General features: G+C 43.8%; 1 protein-coding gene across 3 annotated transcripts in view; it reads left to right on the forward strand.

Annotated features, from left to right (window-relative positions):
• CMIP (c-Maf inducing protein) overlaps window positions 1-19,705 on the forward strand; it is a 149,767-nt gene that overhangs the window by 71,602 nt on the left and 58,460 nt on the right. For 2 of the 3 annotated variants that reach the window (XM_083752134.1, XM_083752132.1), the window contains one exon: window positions 17,820-17,945. In XM_083752134.1, the coding sequence (XP_083608260.1) occupies window positions 17,820-17,945 (126 nt within the window). Of the gene's footprint in view, window positions 1-12,879; window positions 13,036-17,819; window positions 17,946-19,705 lie in introns of those variants that run through there. The other variant, XM_083752133.1, reaches the window with a different exon arrangement.

Below are 19,705 nucleotides of genomic sequence, written 5' to 3' on the forward strand. Positions count from 1 at the left end.
GTCCACATCTACATACATACAGTCGCTAATCTGAACACCCATTGGTATGTACCTCCAGCTTCTCAGTGAAATTTTGGAATCCAGCCTGTCAGTCGGATCATACAGTCAACCTCATAAGAATGTCAGAAGCATTACTAATTTTCTAGAATTTCAACACTGAGTTGAGTAGAGCAATAGAAGACTGAAGCAATGGTGGTTGTTTTGGAAGAAAACACCACAAAGAGAGGCAAAACAAACAGCATCTCTTTGTTACAAGGGAATGAATGAGTTAGTGTATCTGCGAGACAGGTTTCTAATTCATTATATCATTGTGTGAACACTGCGATTCATGGGGAAGGGATTCAAAGTCCTCCCCAGGGAACTGTTTCAAATCTAGTTCTTATACTGTACAATGGACAGCTTTTCTTTTTTGGCGTCTGGCACGGGGTGCTACAATTCTGAGTTTTCTGAATTATTTGTGTATGTGCTCATGCAAGAGAGAACAGCATTGTGTTTTGGACTGATAAGCTGATAGATCAATCTCTTTAATCAATGTATTAAACTCTAGTCTTGACTGTTCTTTGAAGTACTGGGTGCTGCAGGAGATTTGCTTGATTTTGTTGTTGATGTTTGATGGTTTTTTGTTTAATTTAGGTTCCATCTGCACTATACATATAAAGCAATATCATATCACTTCTTGCCAGGGCACCCAAGGAGTTTAATAATTTTACAATTCTACAATTCTTCCACTCATCAGCTGATAAAAATAAAACACAAACAAACACAGACACAACTCCGCTATTCCCTTCACAGAGCCACAGTTTTCAGAGTGGTTTAACAGTCAATCCCTCTTTCCAGGAAACTCAGGGAATTGTAGCTCTAGGAGCGGAATTTTTTTTGGGGGGGGGGAGTGTCTCCTAACAGCTCTCAGCACCCTCAACGAACTACAGTTCCCAGGGTTCTTTGAGGGAAGCCATGACTGTTTAAGTGGTACAATAGTGCTTGATATGTGCAATGCAGATGGGACCAGCCTTCCTTAGACGTTTTGGACTACAACCCCCAGTAGGGGAAGGCTGGTGCTGGTATTTCATTCCTGATGAAGGCATAGCTACTATCCAGTAGGGAGCTATGGCACTTGTACAGTCCTGTTCCCCATAATACAGCTGAGAAGGTGCACTAAGTGTTGGGAGGGTTAAAAGACCATGCATGGATCTCAAGTGGGCAAAGACTAGGTGAGACAAAATTTCAAGTGGGCAAAGACTAGGTGAGACACAAGGCTGGAGCAGGCCGGAATGAGAGGGGAGTCAAAAAAACAAGAAGGCTGTCAGGCTTGCATCTACCTCCTCACTTGCTAGGTTGCCAACATGGTGCCCGTGGGTAGAAATATGCCTGCAGTAACCATCCCTGGCACCCAGAAGTTCCCCTGCCTCTGCTGAAATTAGGCTTGGAAGAAGCTTCCTACTGTAGCCAACAGAGTAGTTGTGATGTGCACATGGTTGTGGTGTGGTGCCTACAACAGTTTCTCCGGTTTGCAGATACAAAGGGTTGGCCCCCCCTAATCTAAGCCAAGTCCATTGGACAGCTGGTGTATGTGGGGGAAGCAAGGCTGTATTGCCCAAATCAGGGTATCCAAGTATTATTTTCACCTTCTCCATGTGTTGATGAGTAATGGGGAGAGAGGTTACACCAGCTGGCCCTGCTCTCATTGCCTGCTCATGTGAACATTTCATTTCTGAAGAAGGGGCACATGGAAATGACAGGGGTGGTGGCCACTCCTTTTTAATGTGGATCCATGTTAGTTTGTATAGCAAAATAAAACAGAAAAGAACTTGAAGAAAACCTTGAAACTCTGTCTGCATTGGTTTTGTGAGTTATGAGGCTGCTTCAATCTGAAATAATGAGCATTTGCCAATTAATGAGGTGACTCTGAGGGCTAGTAATTTATATTGGATGCATTCACACATATTGATACTCTATGGTTTACTACATGGAGTAGCTTCCTTGAGCCTGAGCAAAACTTTGAGCTCTCATGTGTACTCCTCCTATCCCTGGTCCCCAAGATTATTTTCAACTTCAGAGAATCTTTGCTTAGTTTACATACCTACCAGGGATCCTGGTTTAAAACAAACTTGGGTCATTTTCTAAATAAGCCAACTTCAAAGCATGGGTAATGAGGCTGGCCTGTTTCACTAAGCATTGTTTGTTTTAAACCAGGATCCTTGGTTCATACAAAACGGAGATTCTTTGAAAGTGAAACAAAACTCAGCAGAAGGCATCCTTTTAGTTCTATAGGAGAAAGAAGGGGGAGGATGGAGCACATGAGTCCAGTGCTTGTGGAGGCTCGTCCAGCTAGCTCCGAACCGTTGTTTAGCATCATGCACAAGCTGCACCATTGTCAGTATTCAAACTTCTTATTGCCAGAATGTTTGCAGTGCAGCTTCTATGAAGGAAGGGGAAGTTGCCTGTTTGGATGGGATCAAAACCCTCTCACTTTTGACCTTTCACTTTTGGCAAAGGCTAAGAACTAGGAAAGAAGTTCCAGGAGCTAGAGAAACTATATAAGCAGGGAGCCCAGATGCTGAAGGAAGGAATGATTCAAAGAATGTGATTTCCTGAGAAACAGGAAACTAAAGGTAGGGAAGAGGGTAAGGCGAGAAGGTTGAAGTGAGCAGAAAAGATAGGGAGCTAAGGTCATTTCACATATTGAACTTTGAGACATTCTGAGAATGAGATAGTTTAGTCTATTATTTTCTACTTTTATCATCCACATGTGTCTATACTTTTTATGTATTGGCTTTCTACTGCTAATAAATCTGGATTTTCTGATTGATTTTATTTGTTGGAAGGGCAGCTGTGAGCTACATTGTGAGTGAATCTTGTCTGAAAAGCAGATTATAAATAAAATGGTACTCCACATTTGTATAGCAAATTTCAAGTATTAAGAGCAATTCACAAGCAATATCTAGTTATAGTTTAGTTTATTTGGTCTACAGACCATAAACATCAGATACAGTACAGAGTTATCAAGACAACACAGCAGGGGTGGAAACACAAAGTACACACAATCCACAATCAAAAAGAGTTTAAAAAAGAGAGACAATTTTGACTCAGAACTCATCTTCCTTTTAACAGTGTGCCCTAGCTGTGAAGGCTACAGCAAGGAACTTTGCTATATATTTTGTAAACTAAGTATTGGAGTCTGCCATTAAAACTGAAATGCAAATTTCCCCCCATACCCTCCAACATGTCTCCAATGAAAATAGGGATGTCCTATTCCATAATACAGTGGTGCCTCGCAAGACGAAAATAATTCGTTCCGCGAGTCTTTTCATCTTGCGATGTTTTTCGTCTTGCGAAGCACGGTCCGTCGCAACTGCGCCTCTTCAAGCGGCTTTAGGAAAAAAGCAAACAAACTCGCAAGACGTTTTCGTTTTGCGAAGCAAGCCCATAGGGAAATTCGTCTTGCGAAGCGACGCAAAAACCGAAAAACCCTTTCGTCTTGCGCGTTTTCCGTTTTGCGAGGCATTCGTCTTGCTGGGCACCACTGTAATAATAATTCTATTATTTATACCCTGCCCATTTGACTTGGTTTCCCCAGCCACTCTGGGCGATTTCCAACATAAATAAAAACATTAAAAAATAAACATTAAAAAAATCCCAATACAGGACTGCCTTAGATGTCTTCTAAAGGTTGTATAGCTACTTATCTCTGATGAAAATAGGGACATCCTAAGGAAAAGCAGAACATTCTGATCAAATCAGAAACCAGAACAACTTCTGTAAATCCAGTACTGTCCCTGGAAAATAGGGGCACTTGGAGGAATTGTCCTTTGAGTTCTCAGAGTACAAAGGAAATCCTGGGGAAATAAACCGGGCTGCTATAGCACGACAAAAATTATAATGTAAAACAGCTTTCACCAACCTGGTGCCCTCCATATACCTTGGACTACAACTCTCATCAGCCCCAGCCAGCTTATAGTCCAAAATATCTGGAGGGCACCAGGATGACAAAGGCTGATGCAGAAGAGCATGGGCAAGATTTTTAACTTGAGCCACTTCTGCAAGGCAAACCCTCAAATGCGAAGGCAACCTGGTAGATCAACCTTCCATAACTACAGATGGCAGAACATTGAGACACCTAGTTGTTGAAAGCATTCTCCTGTGTCTAGGAATATTTAATGTTCTTACCTAGTTTCTTTAATGTACATTACCTAGTTGTAATCCTTACGGCAACCCTGGAATGTAAGTCAGTATTATGTCCCTGCATATTGCAGATGGGGAGGGATGGAGGCTAAAAGAAAACAGTTAGCATAAGTCCACCTTAATGTTAATGGCAGGGGTAGCCTTTGAATTGGAGACTTCCTAGTTGACAGCATATTCTCTTAGCCCATAACTCTGCACCATCTTCTAATAGAATTATTACATAGCAGTAAAGACTAACTAGCCCAGTTATTTGTGGGGGGGGGGGGATGTTGGCTGCAGGAATCTAGCATGGCTTTAATACACCCTATATAAATATGATTTTGCTAGCATTGATCATGACAGCGCAGGTTTCAAGACAGATGTGCCATCATAATGACTCGCTATACTGTATTGAAATTTGAGAGACTGTTGCCCACACCTTCCCAATTTATTTTCCCAACCCCTTGCTGACCCAGTTTGACCCTATTTAGCTGATGTAATTTGACTGTGGGTTGGCTTGCAAGTACACTCTAATCCACACATCCTAAATATACGACAATTGGGCTTTTGATCCTTGCGACTAATTGATAGAAACGGGTCATCCAGTTATTATTACTATTACTATTAATTACTATTACTATTATTATTACTATATGCAAATCTTTCTTTCCTCCCCAAGAAACAGCCACTGCAGTTAATGCCAAACCACAGATTATTGAGAGTGAGAGGGAAATGGACTAAACTTATTTTGCAGCATTCTCAGAATATAAAAATATATATTATATGTATATACACACAGAAGAGTGGCTGTTTGTGACCCAAACTGCTTGTGAATTTTCTTAGGTTGAAGCCAGTGGGATGTTTGCCTGTTGGCCTTCATTCTGGCAATTAGCAAAGCCAGGAATGTTCATTGATTATTCTTACATTGTCGGCTCTAAAAGCATCTTAACTGCACTGTGCCAGAAGCCAGGGTGTGGCATAGAGGATATTAGTTCCAACTTCTTTAAACAACCACAACAAATCACTCATTTTTCTTTAGATTTCAGAACATAGGCACCTGCCTTCTACTGAGTCATTTATTCCATCTTGTTCACTATTTGTCTACACACGGATTTGCTTTGCAGGTTGGAGAAGAATCTTCTCTCACTCCAGCTGGAGATGCCAGGGCTTGAACCTGGGATCTTTTGCACGCAATGTAGGTGTTCTACTGCTAGCCTAGATTTTGAATCCACCCCATCTTCAGAACTTGGAGCAGGTGGCGTAATGCCATGGCCCGGTTATTATCAGCTTGTGTTAAATGGGGACCAGCTTTTTCATAGTGGCACCAGTATTGTGGAATGCACTCCCTACTTAAATATGGGAGGCCCCACATCACTATTAGCATTCTGTCATTTTTTTGTAGACACACCCTGTTTAGATAAGCCTTTCCCTGATTTTATTTTTTGATGGTTGTTTTAACTGTGATGCTGTTTTCATGAACTTGTTTATTACATATATTTTAAGCATTTAATGTAGTTGTTTTACTGTGCGTTATAATTGCACGTATCAGAATTTTTTATCATTTGATTTATTCTACTTGTTATTTTACTTCAGGTAGGTAGCCGTGTTGGTATGACGCAGTAAAAAAATAAAAAATAAAAATTGTCCAATAGCACCTTACACACCAACTAAGTTTGTTCTGGTATAAGCTTTCGTGTGCATGCACACTTCTACACATACCTATTTTGCTGTTGGATTTCATTTCTTTGTGAACCACCTCGATCTTTCCTTTTGAAATGAAAGGCTGGTTATAAAATTAATAATTATAATTTATATAAATTTCATAATTTATACTCTCAAGTTCTGCAAGGGGCTTGGGCTAATGTAAATACAGTTGTACCTCAGAAGTTGAACGCCTTGCGACTTGAACGTTTTGGCTCCCAAACGCTGCAAACCTGGAAGTGAGCGTTCTGGTTTGCGAATGTTCCTTGGAACCTGAACATCCGATGTGGGTTCCGCGCCTTGGTTTCTGAATGTTTTGGAAGTTGAACGGACTTCCAGAACGGATTCCATTTGACTTCCGAGATACGACTGTAGTTAACCAAGGGGTTAGAATCATAGAATCAGAGAGTTGGAAGAGACCACAAGGGCCATCGAGTCCAACCCCCTGCCAAGCAGGAAACCTGCCAAGCAGGTTGATATTAATGAGCTAGCAGGATAGTGCTAGAGGCAGATTCAGGGGAGTCCAACCAGTTCAGTTGCACTAGGCACAATGCCTCATGTAGAATGGAAGGCAAGAGGCAGTGAGCACCAAATTTTGGTGTTACACAGGGTGCCTCTGAAATTTGAGGCCCCAACATCTGTCACTGGTAGTGCATAGCATCAGTTGTATACCCAGGAGACTTTGATTCAAAACCAGGGCTGGTGCATTCACTAAGCAAAATGAGGCGATTGCCCCAGGTGGCAGGTGCTGAGGTGGTGGTTTAACAGCAATTTTAAGTTTTTAAATAAATTTTAAAAGAAACGTCTAGCCACCCTGGAAAAGAAGCAGTGATGGGTTTAGGCATCCTCCAAGGCTTCCTCTCACAAATGCCTCACTCTGAGGAAGGAACCTCTTTCCATTCCTCAGAGCAAGGCAGAGAGGAGGGGAGGTTTGCTGCATTAGCAGCAGCAGCAAAATATTACAAGTAAAGAGAGAGGGGAAGGAGAGAACAGGAGGGGCAGCATTGGCTTACTTCAGGCATTAACAAAAAGCAGCATACAAGAACAGAAATATAGATAAATGGAGCTTGCTTTTTGGCCTTGGACAACCTTGCCGGGGTGATGTGAGGATAAACATGAAATAACCTCATCACCTTGAACTCCTTTCCAGGAAATGCAGCAATGAGATGAAATAAATAAAATATGTGTGCTAGGCAAGCAGAAGAACCAGAAATGATGTCTGGCAACATATCCCACTGGAATTGCTTTGCAATTACAATTTCAAAATATGTAGGACAGGGTTGGAAGCTGATTTAGGACATTGTTGTAAATCTCTTCTCCAAAATGTAGGGGTTTTTCTCCTCCTCCTCAGAATCAAAACATTTAGAACACTGTGGCAAGAGGTGTAAGATTCAGTTTCTGTTCTTCCACACCACAAAAACTCAAGAGCCCCTAAGTTTTGTTTCCAATCATTCAAAAGAGCAGCTGCAGTTTTGATCACCATATGTAGAATGATGTAAATAATAATAATAATAATAATAATAATAATAATAATAATAATAAATTTTATTTATATCCCGCCCTCCCCAGCCGAAGCTGGGCTCGGGGCGGCTAACAACAATAAAATAGTACAACATACCAAAATTATTCATTATAAAATTAACTCAGATCAAACTAATGGCAACCACTGGGCCAGAGCTCTGCGAAGATTGCTAAAGGAGGGAGTCAGGCTGTGCCCTGACCAAAGGCCTGATGGAACAGCTCTGTCTTTCAGGCCCTGCAGAATGATGTCAAGTCCTGCAGGGCCCTAGTATCTTGTGACAGAGCGTTCCACCAGATCGGAGCCACAGCTGAAAAAGCCCTGGCTCTAGTTGAGGCCAGCCTAACCTCTCTGTGGCCTGGGACCTTCAAGATGTTTTTATTTGAAAACCGTAAGTTCGTCTGTGGGACATACCAGGAGAGGCGGTCCTGTAGGTACGAGGGTCCTAGGCCGTATAGAGCTTTAAAGGTTAAAACCAGCACCTTAAACCTGATCCTGTACTCCACCGGGAGCCAGTGTAGCTGGTATAGCACCGGGTGAATGTGATCTCGCAGCGAGGACCCCGTAAGGAGTCTCGTCACGGCATTCTGCACCCGCTGGAGTTTCTGGGTCAGTCTCAAGGGCAGCCCCACGTAGAGCGAGTCTGGAGGTGACCGTCGCAAGGATCACAGTGGTTAGGTCAGGGCGAGAGAGGTAAGGAGCCAACTGCTTAGCTTGGCGGAGATGAAAAAATGCCGCCTTTGTTATAGCTGCAATCTGCGCCTCCATGGAAAGGGAGGTGTCGAAGATTACACCCAAACTCTTAACGGACAGTGCTGGCACTAATTGCACCCCCGCAAGAGATGGGAGTTGCCCCCCCCAATCCCATATCGTCCCGTCCCAGCCAAAGGACCTCTGTCTTCGAAGGATTTAACTTCAACCGGCTCCCACATACTTCCAAACATCTGATCAGTGTATCTGGGGCTGAGTCAGGATGGCCATCCATCAACAGATAGAGTTGGGTGTCATCAGCGTACTGATGGCAACCCAGCCCAAAACTCCGGACAAGCTGGGCGAGGGGGCGCATAAAGATGTTAAAAAGCATCGGGGAGAGTATTGCACCCTGAGGCACTCCACACAGCAAGGAGTGACGCGATGACAATTCCCCCCCCCCCAAGCGCCACCCTCTGTCCCCGACCAGGGACAGATCAGGGATAGCCAGTGTGGTGTTGTCCAGATATTGCTCCCATGATCCCTTACAGACACCCATGCTAGCTGGGTCTTATGAGAGCTAATGTCTAACAACATCGGGGGGGGGGCACATTGGCAACTCTTGGTATAGAATTAGGCAGCTGGCCCCAACATTGGGCTTGGCTAGGGATGGGAGGGAGGAATTCAATTCAGTTAATAAATACTGTAAAGACCAACCTACTTAATTCACACTTTCTGATGCAATACAAGAACTGAAACATAGCCATCCTTCCAAATTCACACTTCTCTTAATTTTGCATAGCAAATTTCTGGTCAAGTAATGCATACCCTAGGGTAAAGTGTGCATATACAGTGGTACCTCGGGTTACATACACTTCAGGTTACAGACTCCGCTAACCCAGAAATAGTGCTTCAGGTTAAGAACTTTGCTTCAGGATGAGAACAGAAATCGTGCTCTGGCTGCGTGGCAGCAGCAAGAGGCCCCATTAGCTAAAGTGGTGCTTCAGGTTAAGAACAGTTTCAGGTTAAGTACGGACCTCCGGAACGAATTAAGTACTTAACCCGATGTACCACTGTACATGCATGTAGTAGTGGAAACAACATTCAAAAATGCATTATATTGGGGGAAATTGCTTTGCAAAAATGTGTTTATTGACTGATAAATTTTCATGAGGACTTTGAATAATAATAATCATCATAATCTCAAAGCTGATTCAGAAGTGTGGAGATCTGCATTTAAGTCCCTTCTCAGAATCAAACCATTTGGATGAGAAACAGGAAGCAAAAGCAACCTATTTCCCCATCCCTAATCCTTCGCGTTTGTCAGTTTTGCAAGGAATGAAAATAAAGGTAGCATTCCATATTTCATATCCCTTTTTCATCCGGGATGATATTAAGGCAGATGACTCCCAAGCAAGCAAAGGTTTGCTGGCCTCAGCTTTTTTGCATTTGTTGCCACAGAAGCCCCCAAGTACAAAGCAGATGAAATAGCCTGTTGTCGCCATGGGAATCAAGCCTAACTCTGTTTGTTTTTGCTCCTCTTGTTACTGTACAATTTGAGAGTGAGGATAAAGAGCTGTCTTTCTCTTGCTCTCGCTCTCCCCCGCTCCCTTGTTTTCTTTCCCTGGGAATACAGGGCTTTGGCAAGGACTACCTCTGTGAGGGATATTCTAGGTATTTTTTCCTGATGACAGTTACCACCTTATAAAGCGCCTAAAAATGTATGAGGCTGTATATAGAGATGAAGCTCAACATCAAAAAAACGAAGATCATGGCCACTGGCCCATCACCTCCTGGCAAATAGAAGGGGAAGAAATGGAGGTAGTGAGAGATTTTACTTTCTTGGGCTCAATGATCACTGCAGATGGTGACAGCAGCCACGAAATTAAAAGACGCCTGCTTCTTGGGAGAAGGGCAATGACAGGCCTAGACAGCATCTTGAGAAGTAGAGACATCACCTTGCCAACAAAGGTTTGTATAGTTAAAGCTATGGTTTTCCCAGTAGTGATGTATGGAAGTGAGAGCTGGACCATAAAGAAGGCTGATCGCCGAAGAATTGATGCTTTTGAATTATGGTGCTGGAGAGTCCCATGGACTGCAAGAAGATCAAACCTCTCCATACTGAAGGAAATCAACCCTGAGTGCTCACTGGAAGGACAGATTGTGAAGCTGAGGCTCCAGTACTTTGGCCACCTCATGAGAAGAGAAGACTCCCTGGAGAAGACCCTGATGCTGGGAAAGATGGAGGGCACAAGGAGAAGGGGACGGCAGAGGACGAGATGGTTGGATAGTGTTTTCGAGGTTACCAGCATGAGTTTGACCAAACTGCGGGAGGCAGTGGAGGACAGAGGTGCCTGGCGTTCTCTGGTCCATGGGGTCACGAAGAGTCGGACACGACTAAACGACTAAACAACAACAATAGAGATGAAAGTGAACAAAATGGGCCAGCTGGCTCCATCAGGACAATGGAGATTGGATTTCCAAGCTGCTTGTCTGCTTCGTTCTGGTGAAGGAGGCAGCAGAAGGAATGCTGGGCCAGTTGGCCCTTTGATTTTGCGCCCAGGTGTTTTTGGACTGTATCTTTCATCAGCCCCAACTGGTATGGCCATTGTTCAACAATGGTGGCAGTTGTCGTCCAATAACATCGGTGTGTCTGTGAGTGAAATTGCCTATCTCTTGATAAAAGCATAAGACAGAGCCTGCCTGCAGGCTTATACTGTAATAGACACAATATTAAAGGAAATGGGCAAGGGAGGCTCCCCCTGCCCCCATAAGGTACCCCTGTCCGTACGGGCCAGTCGTGTCCGACTCTAGGGTTGTGCGCCCATCTCACTTAAGAGGCTGGGGGCCAGTGCTGTCCGGAGACACTTCCGGGTCACGTGGCCAGCGTGACGAAGCTGCTCTGGCGAGCCGGCACAAGCGCAGCACATGGAAACGCCGTTTACCTTCCCGCTATAAAGCTGTACCTATTTATCTACTTGCACTTAGCAGTGCTTTGAACTGCTAGGTGGGCAGGAGCTGGGACCGAAAGACGGGAGCTCACCCCGCCGCGGGGATTCGAACCGCCGACCATGCGATCGGCAAGCCCTAGGCGCTGAGGTTTTACCCACAGCACCACTCGCGTCCCTTTTTCCTGCCCCCATAATGCCTAATAATTCAGGAACATCTGGCAAAACTGATGGGCAAGAGATTCAGCTGGGTTGGGAGTGTACTCCTATATTCAATACATCATTGTCTTCTGGAACATACTACCACTAAATGTTGTGATGACCACTGGTATAGATGACTTCACAAGAGATTAGACTAATTCACTGAGGTCAGCTGTTAATGTTAGCCCTATTGAGTCTACAGGAATTGGGTTGGAAACTGGCTAAGCCCATTGAACTTAGGCCCCTTTAAAATTAATGGGACAAGTCAGCCATGGCTTAGCTGAAGCCCCATTGAGTTCATTTGGAACTAAGTGAAAGCGAGTTAGTCTGGATCCAATAATTGTTTGCATCATCAATGCTCATGATTATAGAGTTTCTTCACTTGAAAGAACTCTTACAACATCAGGCTGAAGTCCTGTTGCATCATCTGTATTTCTGAACGTACACATTTCTGGGACAGGCTGTCCCATTTCCTTGGCTAGATTTTTAATTTTCTTTCAACTCCTGCACGCGGCAGACATTCTGTGATGCAGTGATCTTCTAGACTCTTGAACAAACAGCTCAGCTTCCTTAGTATCCGAACAAGTCATCGGGAAACTATGACTAAGATCAGCAAGAGGAGAGGGGGAGGGAAGATACAATCAATAGGGCAGCTCACAACAGAATTAATGATAATAATAATGATAAAGCGATAAAACACCAGACATTAAAAACTTCCCTAAACAGGGCTGCTTTCAGATGTCTTCTAAAAGTCAGATAGTTGTTTATTTCCTTGACATCTGATGGGAGGACATTCCACAGGGCGGGCACCACTACCGAGAAGGCCAAAGGTAGTCTATAACAATCAGCATAAACTTAAGCACTTTTATTCTTTTGAAAGGTGGAGCTAAAATATTAAACAGGTATACAGGCAACTTCTAATTTACGCAGGGGTTACGTTTCAAGGCACTGCACATGTAAGAGAAATTGCATATATTTGAAACACCATTCGCAAATGGTCAGGGATGTTGGGAGTTCCAGTCCAAGAGCATTGGGGGGGGCACCATGTTGGCTACCCCAGAGTACAGGATAACTTGGACAATATGTGTATCAAATTCCACCTTTCTGTATGGTTTTAAAGCACCTTAACTGTTACATTCCTCCCAGACCTACTGGCTCAGGAAGTTACATAGACAGGAAGTTACACAGATATCCCACTTGTGGACATGGCTATGTAATTAACTGGGGTTTCTTGGGCTTTATGGTGGAATAGACATGCATATTTGTAGCCACTTTAAATGTGATGGGTATGATTTCAATCTCTTAATTCAATATTGAATTTCTGGAGATCTTGGTTTTTCCAGGAATGTCTTTGTCTCTATTCAGCTCTTCTTGAAAACCAGTGTGGTCACAGGAGCCATTAGGGCACGGGCTGGGGGACCCTTTTCAACCTGAGGGCCCTCAGGAGCAACCTTCCAGGGGCCACATGCCAAGGGTGGCTGGCACCAGGGACAAAAGTGGGCAGAGTAAGCATGTGTACAGTAGCTACTTTCCAGCCATGCAAAAGCCAGGGGTTTCTATGTAAGCACACATCTCCATTCAGCAAAGCATAACAGCTAGGCAAAAGCACTTGAGGAGGATGCCCTATGCAGAGCAGGGCCTGGGAAGTTACAGAGGTGTGTCCTGGGAAACAGCATGGCTTGGGAAGAGTCCCGAAAGCTAAATAGAGAGAGGCCTGGAAGGCCACATTCAGCCACAAGCCTGAGATTCCCTGTCTTAGTGCTACAGCATTGGATTTGGATTGGGGAGACCGTGAAATTCTCTGGATGGTCTTGGGCAAGTTGCCATGCTTTACACCTAATCCAATAGTGTTTCTATTATTTTTTAAAAGGTGTTTAATATTTTAAAATCTTTAAAAATACAGTATTTTTTAAAATATACAAGGCCTTTTACAATGTCTTCCTCTTTTAATCCTTGCAGCTCTTCTTGTTCTGGATTTATACATTTGTTGTTAACCAATTTTAAATACTGTTTTATTTCTTGTTGTGCTCCATGCTTAGGACTTTTGTTTCAGGGCAGGCTATAAATACTGCAAATTAAAAAATGGAAGACTGAGAAGAGACAGAGACAGAACAAGATTTGTAGACCGGCAGAGAGATATAATTACAGGCGGCAACCATTTTGTTCATATCCAGTTAACACATGGGTCCTTTTGGATCCAGATGAGGGCAAAATGGGGGTGGGGTGTAATGGGTTGGGGTGGGCTTAGGCATGCTCCTAATGGTCACCTCTTGTATATATAATTCTTTTTTTTGCTTCCCCCTGGCAGCCATCTTGTGCTGACACCCAGAGAACTTCGATCAGGAAAGGGATATTAGTACCTCATTTTTTACCAAAAAAGAGAGCACTGAATCTCTCTCTCTCTCTCTCTCTCTCTCTCTCTCTCTCTCTGTGTGTGTGTGTGTGTGTGTGTTTGCATGATAGATGATAGATAGATAGAAGATAGATAGATAGATAGATAGATAGATAGATAGATGATAGATAGATAAATAGATAGATAGATAGATAGATAGATAGATGATATAGATAGATAGATAGATAACATAAATAAATAAATGTGGGTTCCGGATGGAGTTAGAGGCAGGTCGTTGATCTGGAAAGACTGAAATCACTACTGTGGAGGACTCATTCATATCAGATATCCTCTTTCTTCATTTCTTTAACTTTCCATGGAAACAACTGGACAGAATTTCTGTGTCTATACTGTTGCTACTTCCTGGAATAATTCTAAGGAAAAAGAGGCTGGCTGTTCCACTTGGGCATCAAGCACATCACACAGATTCCAAGTCTATGATTTGCGCAATCTTTTGGCATTGCGGTGGTCATGAGCCAAAGACATCCCTTGGCCTCAAAGCAACAAAGATTTATATGTCAACAATTTATAAATCTTTCTGAAACTGAAAGAAATGCAAGTGTTTCTTTTAAAAAACAAACACACAGTTAACTAAACTAAACATGTGGAAAATACGTTAGCTTATTAAAAAGGAAGGAGACCATTTCTCAGTGGTTAAAGTGCATATTTAACATGCTGTGTGTGTGTGTGTGTGTGTGTGTGTGTGAGAGAGAGAGAGAGAGAGAGAGAGAGAGAGAGAGAGACTGAGACTTGGGCAAGACCACCTAGTAAGCTTCATAGCTGAGATATGGACCTAGAATTCAGTTGCAGGTTGACAGCTTGCTCATCATAGCACACTAAAGGTAAAGGTAAAGGTACCCCTGCCCGTACGGGCCAGTCTTGACAGACTCTGGGGTTGTGCGCCCATCTCACTTAAGAGGCCAGGGGCCAGCGCTGTCCGGAGACACTTCCGGGTCACGTGGCCAGCGTGACTTCGCTGCTCTGGCGAGCCAGAGCTGCACACGGAAACGCCGTTTACCTTCCCGCTGGTAAGCGGTCCCTATTTATCTACTTGCACCCGGAGGTGCTTTCGAACTGCTAGGTTGGCAGGCGCTGGGACCGAGCAGCGGGAGCGCACCCCGCCGCAGGGATTCGAACCGCCGACCATGCGATCGGCAAGTCCTAGGCGCTGAGGCTTTAACCCACAGTCAGTTAATCTTGTGAGTGGGAAATTCCCTTTAAATTTTACCCTGTCTTTTGCTCTCCTTCATTGGAAGTCGTTCTGCATTTTCTGCGTGTAGCAAATGATCTGGAAACTCTCTTCTATCTCTTTCTCTCTATTATCTTTTGTAGTTTCTTAGCCCTGCAGAATTTTGCTGTTCAGTAGATACGTTTTGGTGCGGAGCATCTCAAAAGCTCATACAGTACAGTTGCTTCTTCATTGGTTGCATTTACTTAAGGAAAGCACACACACACTAACTGCTTACTGCCTGGGCTCCTTGTTTATGAAAGCACAATGATTCATGCTGATTGGCATTGCCATTCCTAGGCATCAGAACTAGTTTGTGCTTGATTCAGATCCACAGGTTTTCCTTTAGCTCGAACTGTTTCTGGCACAGGATCCATCTTGAGCGCTGCTCAACAAGTACATAGGAGTGGGAGAGTGGTTTGAATCACTACTCATGTCCCTTATTGAAGGGTTGTGTGTGTGCATCAAAGGTGGCTTTGTTCTTGAATCTGGGAGGTCTGTAGACACACTGAAAGTTAGACATGTCTATTAAGTTTAGTGGGTCTACTCTTGAGTAGGACTGGCATGAGATTCAACCCATAGGTTTGTTCTGGGTTTGCTAAATTCTTAGGGTTTGTTTGGGAGACCTAAATGGTGAGCCCAAACCATAGTTTAGCTCAGTGCAGCAGCAAAATGATAGGGGAGCAATAAAGTGTCTGCAATAAGTAAGCAAACAAACAAATAAAACAACCTGCCATGTCACCTCACAGTTGAAGCATATAAGAACACTCCAGTTCTTTGACAATTCCATGTGTTTTTCATCATGGTCTCTATGGGACCGCATGAAAATGCATCAGAGATGGCAATTTAAGCCAGCTACACTGAAGTATATATCTCCTTTGTTTCCTAAATACTGCAAATACAAATCACTTCTCATCTTGAGCATTCTATATGGACTTTGAAGTCTTGGGACCAACTTGTTCATCAAACTCCTGGCAGCCTAAATTACTTTTTAAAGTTTGAGAGAGTGGGTCTCATTCGAGGCACTCATTAGACGAAAGGGAAAATGCTCCCCCTCCCAGAAATGTTCCACTGGTATTTATTGCCTCCTGGTGCTCTTATGTTTTTAGATAACATCTCCTGAGCAAAGCAGACCCTAAGCATGCTGCTTTTATATTCTTCAGTGTTTGTAATGTTGCAACCATTGATCACCAAAGGATCTTGGGTCTCTGGCTTCCTGTGAGAACGAGATAATTGCTCTCTAGCAGGTTGTATATGACGTTGGTTATCAGGAGAAACCCCTGGGACTTCAATCGCAAGAGTGGAATGATATTGTGGGTAAATGAATAAACAGAAGGTTATCCAGCTTCCTGCAAAACAGTTGCCTTTGTTTGAAGGAAGTGAGGAAAATAAGGTGCCTTTCTTTCCCCACCTTTTTTCCCATACACTGTGTGCAAATACGGAAATTATAACACACAAAAAATATTATTTAGGAAATACCACTTAAGAGGTTCTCAAGCCAGGAAGAAATTATGTGAAGCTGAAAAACAAAAAACCACCCCCAAAATAAAAACTACCATAGCCTCTCAAAAGTAAAAATATGATACTGTGTTGTGTGTCTTTAAATATCAGTGGTATTTCAGCAGGGATTTTCTATCCGTGCCATAACAACATAGTGCAGCCTGGTGCCCTTCGGGTTTTTACACTACAGTTCCCAGTTGACTAGGCTATAATTTTTCATTCTGGTATGCTAGCTTTCTGTTTCCAAGGAAACTGTTTCATTAAGCAATGACCTCTCCCACCTGTTGCACAGTCCATCTCGCACACTTCAAGATCCTATCACCTTATTCTGCTGTAGGATTTCTGCCTGGAGTTAGAATGGTGTCCAACACTATAGCTTTTGGTTGGCAAGTTTCTCACAGGACGGACTAGGGTTGGTGGGGAAAGTATTTGCACTTTTTTCCAAGGCTAATGTGGAGAGTGTATTGGGGTGAAATTAACCTTGGTTGGGGCTGGGACCCTGTGGGCACCAGGGAAGGCCTCTGAGGGCGCATGGGCATCCATGGACACTGTGATGGCAACTGTATGTATACATTGGAGGAATTCGGAAGGTATCTGTGCATTTCTTACCACCTTCCTGGGCCAAGCCTTGCTTGCACACCAAGGTCCTACTTTTATGTTTAACTGCATTTTTTTTTTAACAATTGTGACTCACACCTGCTTGCAAAGATGTCATGGAGACCCCTGCAGAGTGTGGAGGTTTGCACTGATGCGGAAGGGGCTGCAGCTTGCACCCAGGCTGCCTTGGCTTCCGGATATAAATCTCGAAGCCGCCTGCCACATGTGCAAATGCTGATCTCTGCCGAGTGGATGGGATTCATCTTCGGAGGCCTAAGACTTGCTGACAACTTTAATGTTTTGGCTATCTGGTGATCCTGCTGCTTTGTAACGGTGGGACAAAAACAGGAGGGAAGAGATCCAGTGGGACATGCACAGGACACCTCCCACCACTTACTTGCTAATCCCAAATAAACATCAAAGGATCCCCCCCCCCTTTTTGAGATATTCAACATTTGATTGTGAGTCTTGGGGTATTTTAAATATTGCTAAGCTTCATACGCGTAATAAATCAGTGATTTCTTAGCACTGACACATAGTCCTTCCTGTTCTTTTCATACCCTGCTTGTAAATGAAGACAGGCTGTGTTGCTTCACCAGTGCTACCCCTACCTAAACTTAGCATGTATGTCTGTGTTTGTTGCTTAGTTAGCAGAGATGGGGCAACTTTGTTCATCCCCTCCCCCAACAAGTATAAAATAGTAGAATACTTCATAAACCTTTTCTTATGTTTCTCTTTCACATTGATTTGGGCAAATGGTTTCTTGCAAAGAACTATATTTTTCATGACTAAACCCTATTTGCGAACAACAACAACTTCTTCTTCTTCTTCTTCTTGATGTGCTAAGCTAAATCTCTTTTATCTCATTTGTTTTTCCTGCAGCCAACCGGGTACATGGAAAACTCAATTTCCTACAGCTCAATTGAAGATGTTCAGCTGCTCTCTTGGGAGAATGCCCCTAAGTATTGTTTACAGCTCACGATCCCTGGAGGCACAGTCTTGTTGCAGGTACAGTAACCGCAAAAAACAAAACAACCCCTGCTCCTTGCTTTCCAGTGCTGAATTCAATTTCTCTGTTTGGTGAATACGAGGATGAACTGATGATCATTGCCTGTGATTGGCTTTTGTTACTTACTAACAGATTTGTGCCAGGATGAGAAAGCTTTTTGACCCTTTGGGGAAGATTTTGGTTGCCCTGGGATAATAGTACCAAGTAAACATCTATTTGTGGCTGGTGGAGAAAGAGTTTGCCATTAAACAAAGATGATTTCGACCATTCAGTTTGAATTCCTAAATTGATGAAGAAGGTAGTGTGAAGGTGAACAGAGTTGGGACATGCACCCCATCCCTTACACAGCACATATCCATATATTCATACACATCTGCACATCTGTTTCATACACAGGACACACACTCTATAGTCTCCCCCCCCACACTCTATAGTTTCTCTTGCTTGTACACAAGCACACATATACCTATTCATTCACACAGACTTTTGCTTTTCCTGCCCAGCTGCAGTCTCCAAGAAGACTGTCACACCACTGCATGTGCAGCAGTTACACTTGCAGAAATCTTTCCATTGGACTCTCTGGATCCCCCCCCCCCCGGCCTCATTGCTGAGCATGGGCAGGGACAGGTGGGGAAGCTGTGGGCCACGTGAGGATGCCCTCCTGCAGGTAACTGGTCCACAGACCACAGGATGAAGCTTTATCTACTTGGCAGAATTTCAGCCATCAAAATGAATATTGTTTTTATTCCAGTCAATCCTGATTGATTAGCTGTCTCTAAGAATGGAAAAAAAGATATCTCAAAATTTGTCTGGCAGGGGGGAAAGCCATGAATTAAACATAAGATTTTGATATATACAAAATAAAGAGGAAGTTTTGCCCTGCCTGACTGCAATTACCGTATTTTTCCTTCTATAACACGCAGATTTTTTCTTCTAAAAAGGAAGGGGAAATGTCTGTGCGTGTTATAGAGCGAATGTGTGGTCCCTGGAGCCGAAAAATCAAGCAAAAATCAAATCGCGGCGCTGCACGCTGCACGGAGAAGCGAAAGAGAAAGCGGCTGCTTTCCTGCATTCTGCCTCAGGGTCTTACTGCCCACCCTTCTCTGTTTCGTTGCTGTGTTTGCTGAAACGGAACAAAGAGCAGGGAAAGCCCCTCCCCTCCAGGCAAGCTCCGGTGCTGCTGGGGGAGAGGGAGAGAGAGGGGGGAAGGGAGAGAGAGAGGGGGGAGGGAGAGGGAGGGGGGGGAGAGAGAGAGAGAGAGAGAGAGAGAGAGAGAGAGAGATGGCTGGCTTGGGTGGGGGGAAACTTTTGCCTTTCTTTCCCCCCTCCCGTTAAATCCCTCTCCTGCATTCTTAGCCAGCTGCTTCTCTGCACACCCCTCTAATGTCCCTTCTTTGTTTTTCCTTCGCTCCCCACTTAAAATGTGGTTACAAAGCATGGATCCTCAGGATCTTTGCATTGGGTCACCCCAAATTCACCATCAGATCACATAGCATGTCCATGGCTACAGCCTGCACCAAAAAAATCACGCACCCACTGTTGCCTGGGGCTGCAATGGTGCAAAAATGTGGTTAAAAAGCATGGATCCACAGGGATTCTCAGGATTTTGGCATTGGGTCACCCCAAATTCACCATCAGATCACATAGCATGTCCATGGCTACAGCCTGCCCCCCCAAAATCACGCACCCACTGTTGCCTGGGGCTGCAATGGTGCAAAAATGTGGTTAAAAAGCATGGATCCACAGGAATTCTCAGGAT

Source organism: Podarcis gaigeae (genome assembly GCF_964106915.1).
Source record: "Podarcis gaigeae genome assembly, chromosome: 8".
NCBI classification, from domain to species: Eukaryota; Metazoa; Chordata; class Lepidosauria; order Squamata; family Lacertidae; genus Podarcis; species Podarcis gaigeae.